The sequence below is a fragment of the Caloenas nicobarica genome, chromosome 1 (assembly GCF_036013445.1).
Source record: "Caloenas nicobarica isolate bCalNic1 chromosome 1, bCalNic1.hap1, whole genome shotgun sequence".
Lineage (NCBI taxonomy): Eukaryota > Metazoa > Chordata > Aves > Columbiformes > Columbidae > Caloenas > Caloenas nicobarica.
The window spans coordinates 123,972,876-123,981,078 of NC_088245.1; the positions used below are offsets into that span (position 1 = coordinate 123,972,876).

General features: G+C 50.0%; 1 protein-coding gene across 1 annotated transcript; it reads left to right on the plus strand.

Moving 5' to 3' along the window:
- Positions 1 to 2,507: 2,507 nt before the first annotated feature.
- ATP5PO (ATP synthase peripheral stalk subunit OSCP) lies at positions 2,508 to 6,039 on the plus strand. Its single transcript, XM_065649005.1, has 7 exons — positions 2,508 to 2,614; positions 2,889 to 2,939; positions 3,062 to 3,172; positions 3,540 to 3,669; positions 3,786 to 3,898; positions 5,475 to 5,561; positions 5,861 to 6,039. Exons 1-7 carry the CDS (start codon positions 2,585 to 2,587, stop codon positions 5,972 to 5,974), a joined length of 636 nt encoding a protein of 211 aa, XP_065505077.1. The 5' UTR covers positions 2,508 to 2,584; the 3' UTR covers positions 5,975 to 6,039.
- Positions 6,040 to 8,203: the final 2,164 nt, after the last annotated feature.

Here is an 8,203-nt window from a genome sequence, read left to right on the forward strand (position 1 = left end):
GAAGAGTTTGTAAATGTCCAAGTGCTCGCTAAGTGACCAAATTGAAGTCGGGGATAGAGGTAAATGTCAAATGTTGAGGGATTGGCAGTATGGGCAGTTTAATTGCTTTGTAAGAGGAAAAAAAAAAGCTCCTAAAAACGCCCACATAATGATGATGGAGGAATCTGATAACAGATATCCGAACACAAGAACAGGCTTTGTCAGGATTTAAATATTCCTTCCAGTATAAGGCACAAAGGTACAAACTGTTTATCACCTGTGGGACTTTACTTGTCTAAATTAACCTGTGAGACGTACTCTGATTTTAATTCTTGAAAGCACTGTCAGGATTTGACCCAATCCCTAGTTCATTAAAGTGCCCTCAGCTCTCAGTGATTTGACTAGCCTCAATAAGCCAGACTTTCTGTGTATTAAAATGCTACAAGATCATGGAGTGTTTCAGAATTACAGTAATAAAATTTGGGATACAGGACCCTACTTCAAATAAATCCATTTCCCACACCATTCCAAAACTTCAGTGCATGCATGGTATTACAGAAAAATAGGCAAAATATTATTGTTTCTAAAGAAAAACAAAGATTTTTTTTTTATATTTTAGACATGCCTTTCTTACTACTGTAGTTCTTAAAATTATCAAGAGGCATGATGTTATGTCAGGCTTAAACCTGTCACAGGCTGTATTTGTGCCTTTGAATGCCAGCACAGCAAATACAGCCAGGGGAAGAAGAGGGAACTAAATTCTGACATCCAGAATAAAGCCTGTTGGTGATACTGTCTTATTTCTGGTGGGACATGAGACCAGCTCTTTTATTCAGATTGTATTTCTCCATCCCTGAAGTGTTCAAGGCCAGGCTGGATGGGGCTTTGAGCGACCTGGTCTAGTAGAAGGTGTCACTGCCAACAGCAGGGGGGTGGAACTGTATGATCTTTAAGGTTCCTTCCAACCCAAACCATTCTGTGATCCTATGAAAGAGCATTATTGTAATTCTCTGGTTTTGACGTAGCTTAAGCGATCACTTCGCTTTCAATTTGTAGCAACAGCAACATCTAGTGTTTACAGTCTGCCCTGCAGAATTCATGCAGCCTGCTTTCCATTACGCGATGCTTTCCATGTCAACAGCACCGCCCATCGCAGCTACTCACACCACCGAAAATCATTACCCAAACGTGGTTACAGCCCTGGGAAGCAGGCAAGCATTTTACCTTCTCTTACGGAAAAGATGGAAGAATTAGGAAAAGAGTTTCGCCATTCAAGGTACTTCAGTAGTAGGCAGGACCTGAGGGAGTTAGTTGCTCAAGGTCATACAGAGCTGCCTGTGCTATACTTTACCTGGAAGACTGTTTGCCCCAGGAGACGTTTGGATCTAGTTTATCCAAGGGCGGGGAAATGGCTCATTGTGCTTCAGAGGTAGTTTCGCTGTGTTAGAGGGCAGCAGAAATGTCTGTGAGGAAAGCACAGCTGGTATTTTCCCTGCTGAAGGGCTTGTGCAACACTTGCCTTCCTGGTGCATCTGAACAGAGGGACGCACGTGGGTGTGTGTTACAGGACCCTTACAGGAACACGGGAAAGGGTGGTGGGTCGCTGCACCCTGTTACAACTGCAAAGCCTCCAAGCAGCCTCTGTGGCCCAGGCCACTCTTCCCATCCCATGGCCTCTCCGTCTGCAAAGCCACGCACAGCTGCACGGCCAGCTGAGGAGCCGGGCGTAACTCTGCATGTGCAGGACAGCCAAAGGCTGGAGTGAGGCCCGCAAGGGAGCCATTGCCCCGGTCACTCTGCTCCTCTCCAGAGCCCCACGCTGCCAGGCTCTCTCTGCCTGAGGAGGGCCACCTTCAGCACCAGGGTGCGGGAAGGGGCAGCGAGGGGGTCATTTCACCCAGAGCTCCAGCCCCTGCCGGGCAGGTGCGCCACAGGCGCCCCACTCCCGTTTCCTTCACCCGTGGCAGAGCGCAGGCCGCCCGGCCCTCACCGAGCACCAGTTTGCTGCGGGAGGAGCACGGCTGTGCAGCAGCCTGCCGGTGCAGCTCGGCCTCACCCCTCAGGCTTGCCGGGCAATAGGGGTGCCTTAGAATCATGGAATGTCCTGAGTGGGAAGGGACCCACAAGGATCATAAGAGTCAAGCTCCTGTCCCTGCATAGGACCAGCCCAAAATTCACGCCATGTGTCTGAGGACATTTTCCAGTCACTTCTTGACTACTGCCAGGCGTCGGGCCGAGATGCCTCCCTGGGGAGCCTGCTCCAGTGCGCCCCAGCTGCCAGCAGGGCCTAGCGAAGCTGCTCGGAGGACGCTGGGGTGAGGCTCCCCGAGCAGTGCGGGAGGGGGGCGGGCGTGAGGGGAGGCGGGGGCCGCCCTCCCTGCCGGCGCTCAGGAACTACAGCCCCCAACAGGCAGCGCGGTGGGGAAGGGGCGGCCCCGAAGAACCACCTTTCCCAGCGCGCCCCGCGGCAGAGAAGGACGGCGGGTGGCGCGGGGCCGGGGGCGGGGGCGGGGGCGGGGGCGGGGGCGGGGGCTGCTCCGCGCCTGCGCGCTGCGCCGCCTCGGGGGCCGGGCTCAGCTGTGACCTCGAGCGGCGGCCGGGGAAGATGGCGGCGGTGGCGGGGCTGTCCCTCAAGGTGAAGTCGGGGCGAGGAGCGGGGAGGAAAGGCGTCTCCTGCGGGCTGTTGGGTGGGAGTGGGAAAAGCGCAGCGGGACGTGCTGCGTCCCGCGTGCGCCCTCGCCCACCTCTCACGCCCTCGCGGGGTCTCGAACCTCTGACCTAAAACCGCTACCGCGATTCCCTGCCGCGCTCCACCTCGCCCCGTCCCGTCCCGTCCGTGAGGCGGCGGGTGGCGCGGCGGTTGGTGGCGCGAGGCGCGTGCCGACCGGCGGCCGTTTGTCGCCCCGCAGGTGCGGCAGCTGAGCACGTCGGCGGCCAGGCCGGTGTCCAAGCTGGTCAAGGTGAGGGGGGCAGGCGGGTGGGCGGATCACCGGCGAGGGCCGCCGGTCTGGCGAGCAGCCGCCAGCCGCCGGCTCCCCGGCTCCGCGCCGCTCTCAGCGCCCGCCCGCTCTCTCGCCCCCAGCCCCCCATCCAGGTGTACGGGCTGGAAGGACGCTATGCCACGGCGCTGTACTCTGCCGCCAGCAAGCAGAAGAAGCTGGACCAGATAGAGAAGGAGCTGAGCCGAGTGGCGGTAAGGTGTTCTCGAAGCTCACACAGCGGGGTGGGGGCGGTGGGGTTCGCCCATTGTTAGGAGGGAGGTGGGCGCAGCTTTTGCGCACAGTGGGGCTCCCACTGACAGCTGGCCTGGAATGCTTGTGATCTGCACTGCACCCCCGGTGTTAAGCTGCTTTGAAGTGATGCAGGAGGAGCTTCAGCTCTAAAAGAAACAGACTGTAAATGAGCTGTACCTGGATTTGCCGTTTCACTTCCCATCTCCTTCCGACCCCTTTATTCTTGCTCAATGAATGACCATGTTGCCTGCTTTGGGTAGGCCAGTTAGGCCTTGTGATGCCTGGAAAGCTCCTGGTCTTTGTCACGTTGTTTGTGTACGTTCTTAGACTCTTTTGAAGGACCCCAAGCTATCCAATGTTGTTATGAATCCTCATACCAAGGGCACAGTTAAACAAAAAGCTGTGAGTGATGCCTTAGCAAAAGAGAAGATGTCTCCTATTACTGTCAACTTGATGAGTGAGTAACCATTTGAATTCTGAAAAACATCTGAGGCTACTTGTTTTTACTGGTAGCTAAACAAATCTGTGTCTAGTGGGTGCTTTAAACCCTTTCGATGTATCTACCTCCTCTAGATTTGCTTGCTGAAAATGGTCGCTTGCGTCACACTCCAGACATTGTTTCTGCCTTTGGGAAGATCATGAGCGCATACCGAGGAGAAGTGCTGTGCTCAGTCACCACCGCACAGGTGAGTTAGGAACCTCTAGATCAAGCTTAACAAGTAGCAATATAAAAACCAAACTTCTTTAGCTTAATTTTGCTCTCTGTAGTTTAAGTATTTGCTATATGAGTAGTGAGGAAATATCTCATGTCTACCAAGTTGAAAGTCTTTCTGCAAATAGTTTTTTTTTTAATATCCTACAATTATTGGTCAAAAATTAAACCAATTCTTCCCATCTCAGCTTAGCAGGGAATATCTTTCCTGTGTGCAAATCCAGTGACTGATAAAAGTCAGCCTGGTCTGCAGATAAAACTGCCTCTGTTCTTACTTCTGTTGTCAGGATCATACAGATGAGGTCAGAACTAACAGATGAGCTGTTAGCTAGAGCAAGGCAGACTCCTGACAGGACTGGGAATTCCTGTGGTGAGTGGTGCTTCACAGGGAGCAGCTGCCTGATTCGCCACCTGCAGTAGTGGGGACAATGGCTAAGTACAAAACTGTAGGAAGACTTTTTCAAAAGCAGCAGGCAGGCAGGTCTGGCTGGTGCTCAGGAAGGTAAGAGGGAAAATGTCGTGTCCATGAGCTGTAAATATCAGGCTGGACACACGTTGGTTCTGGCTCTTCAGTAACTTCTTCATTAGTGGATCCATGCCTGGGTCTGTTAGAGCAGGAAGATGGTCAGCCAGGTATGTGATGTAAATCTATAGCCCTTGGGTAGGGCTACAGTGAACTCCCTACCTGGACTGAATAAAGAGACTGATCCACTCCAGATTCACTTGTTCCCTGTAGGCCACGAGCACAGATTGTCAGTCTGATTGATAGCCTTCAGGGTCATGTGGACTCCCATTGTGGACTTTCCACAAGTTTTCCCAAATAGTTCATACGTCAAGTTACTTTCCTGCTGCTTTTCTTTTGTTGTTGTTAGTTTCTTTTGGCTGTCAAACTGTTGGCTATTAAATAGAAATTATGTAAATTGCCAGTAACACAAAGCCGCTACTCCTTGGTGAAGTCCCTTTTGTTGCTATTTCAGTGGTGTCTGAGCAACTTGTAGGGGAAGCAAGGACACATTCCCAGTGTCTCTCCCACAGAAATGCAGGGTTCTTCATGGTGATGTAGCGAGGTGTACGTAGCCAGGAGCAGTTCTACAAGCCGGCAGCAGGGCTGGGAGCTCATTGCCAGTGGCGTCAGCCGCTGCCCAGGGCCTTACGTGAAACCATGTTCCTTCTCAAGCTGATCTTAATTGTTAAAAGCAGCAAAATTAACCTTTCCTTTTACAGCCTGAACGCTGTTGTGAAGTAGATCTCAAGATTTTCCATCAAGTGCTTTGTTTGGCAAGTACGGGTTCCTGATGCTTTCCATCTGAAGGTGTCAGCATCAAACTTTTGCTGGGAATATGTGCACAAATAACAAAGTCTCATGAAATCAAGAGGGCACAAAGTGACTGCTGTTTCTTTACTGTCCTTCGGTTATTCCTGTTCCAGAAGGCTTCTTAATCTGCCCTCCTGGTGAAAGGATCTTGTAAGAATCTGGATGGAAAATTGTTGTATCATTTGAAGATTTTTCATGTCCTTTGTTTTCCTTGTCTTCCGTTGGTATTTTTCAGCCCTTGGATGATGCCAGCCTCACTGAGCTAAAAAGTGTTCTGAATGGATTCTTGGCTAAGGGAGAGGTCTTGAAGTTGGAGACCAAGGTCTGAATTTTTGATTTGTAAATAAATTTCATCAAGTTATCGTTAAGCCGGGCATCTGTCTCTCTGATCTTTAAAAAAAAAATTTACTGAATCCAGTTGCCATATTACATAGTTCTGTGTTTTCTTGTAGACCTAACGGTGCTTCAATTACTGAAATCTTAACTTTGGAATACAGTGACTGCAAAGTTATCTTAAAAAAAAAAAGTCTCTCTTAAAAGCAGTTTTTATTTTTTTACTAGTGTAAAAACTGTGTAGTAGGCTAACATTTTTCTAATTTCTGCTCAATATTTCTTTTTTAGACTGATCCGTCAATCCTTGGTGGCATGGTTGTCAATATTGGGGAGAAGTACGTGGACATGTCAACAAGGTCAAAGATCCAGAAACTCACCAAAATCATGAGAGAGACTGTCTAGCAAGCTGTCCTTATCATTTGCAGTGAAACCTGTCAGACGGAAACAATAAAATTACTTCTTGAATAGATGATGTGAAGTATTTTGATTCAGAAACAGCACTGAGGCAGGAAGGTGATGAAGCTGCCATGAGTTTCACTTAGTCCTCACTGAACAGTTCCTGATGCAGCTTGAAAATCTAGCTTGTCCCAAATGCAGGCGAACTATGAAGGAAGTGGAGAATAATTCTCTAGGAGGAGATAAATGGGATCACTGCTGCTGAAGTTCGGTCAGTGTCCAGAGAAAGCTTTTGCTCAGGCGGTGACCAGGACGGCAGAGCAACAGTCCTGCTGCTGCGTGTGCTGTTCCTCTGTGTGGAAGGCCTGAACGCTGGAACGGTGACTGGTAGATGCTTTCAGAAACACAACAGTGGCTGTTAAAACAGTTGTGTCATCAGTGCATTCTCAGCAGTGAACGCTTTAGCAGGCCCAGTTTACTTCCACATCTGTATCATGGGAGAGAGTTTTGTGTACGCATTAAACTAAAGTCGTCCTCTAAAAGCTTACTAGTGAGGGGCTGAGGTGTTTGTGACATCAAAGTGCATACAAAAATGTTTGGAACAAGACAGGGGCTCACAACTAGCAAGTACTATGGGAGTGTTGTCATGACCGGCTGTACGTGCTTCTTGGTTAGCATTAGGGCATGGGTTCATAAGTTTCTGTTTTCTGTCTTGAAGTGTTATGTCTGTTTTCTGCTTAGATGATCTTTGACAGGCCTGTGAACTGGTGTAAAGTGCCTGTCTCTTGTTGTTGGTCCTTGATCAAGAACTGACATTTGACTTAATTCTGATGGATACCATTCTTGCAGGGGTGAGGTGTTGAACCAGTAGCAAGAGCTTATTTCGGTTGCATTATTGAAACCTGTTAAACAGAAACATTTTTATTTTTATTACAACAGAAGTAGTCCCTGCAGGGGAGAGACCATTTAGCCTGTGCTTTCCCTGGTGCTGGAAGTACACTTGCCCCCAGAGCTGCTGCCCCTGCATCCTGCCTGGAGGGGACATAAAGAATCCATTGCTGTGCTCAGTTTCTTGCCAGCCCTCCTGGGGCAAGGGGGTGGTGGATGGAAATAGCCCAGGAACCCTTGAGGCAGAGTAGAGTTCTTGTTCCGGTGGCAGTAGGAGAGGTGGAGTGGGACTGTGCTGGGGAAGGGGAGGGAGTGCTGAAGTTTGAGGGGTCAGTGCTGAGGGTGGGTGGCACTTGGGACCCCCAGGAGGCTGAGAGGCAGGGCAAAGGGGCAGGCTGTGTGGGCCATGGGGCAGCAGGTGGCCCAGAGGGGCTTCCTGCACCCCGCTTTCTACTCCTGGTGCTGCTCTGTAAGAGCAGTGGGGTGCATTGAGCTGTACCTGGGCCAATGTGGTTTTACAGAGCTCAGCGCTGTGCAGTGGGGACGCTGGCCCCTGCACACCTGGATTAACGTGGACAAAGCAGCGCCAAGCATCTGGTGAGCTTCCTGATGTGTCCTGTCTCACTGCTGCAGCAGTTCTGGTCCATGAACTGGTGCTGGCCCCTTGTGCCAACCTAGCCCCAAACCAGCTGTGAAAAAAACACGTGAGCAGATGCTGAGCCAGGCAAAGGGGCCCACTGCTTAACAGGATACTGAGGGTATTGCCCTCAGGGCAGCTGGCCAAAGTTGGTGATTATTAACAAAAATTAGGGGAGAGATGAGTGTTGGACTGCTTATATTCTCAAGCAGCAGAGCCACAGGCGGTCGCTGACAAGCTGCATAAACGTTGCTGCGGGCCACAGAGCAGGGCCTGTGTGACATTATAACATGCACAAAGTAATGGCACCCAGCCTGTTAAGCAAGGGGCTTTGGTTGGGGTTTTTTGGGGGGTGGTGGGTTTTGTTGGTTGGTGTTGGTTGGTTGGTTTGCTTTGCTTTGGTTTTTTTGTAATTTATTTTTGCTGTCTTACTACGCATTTGGTCAACTCTTGATTTTCAAATCTGAAGAAGACGCATACAACACGTTGCAGAGATGAAAAGTGGCATGTGTCAGGCATGAAATGCTGGGAAGTTATCTCCCTGCTTCTGAGACTATCACTTTGCTTATACCTATGTAGTCCTCATGTCAAAAATACTAATCTGAAGACTTACGGCATGTGTCTGACACTGTATCACTCTTCTTGAGGACTTCTCAAGAATGTAACAGTACGCAGGTAAGCTTTTTTTAAAAAATGAATTTATTCTTGCA

Coding starts and splice junctions, on each gene's coding strand:
- ATP5PO (XM_065649005.1), top strand. CDS start 2,585: ATGGCGGCGGTGGCGGGGCTGTCCCTCAAG. Junction 2,615..2,888: donor TGGCGGGGCTGTCCCTCAAG/GTGAAGTCGGGG, acceptor GTCGCCCCGCAG/GTGCGGCAGCTGAGCACGTC. Junction 5,562..5,860: donor TCTTGAAGTTGGAGACCAAG/GTCTGAATTTTT, acceptor TTTCTTTTTTAG/ACTGATCCGTCAATCCTTGG.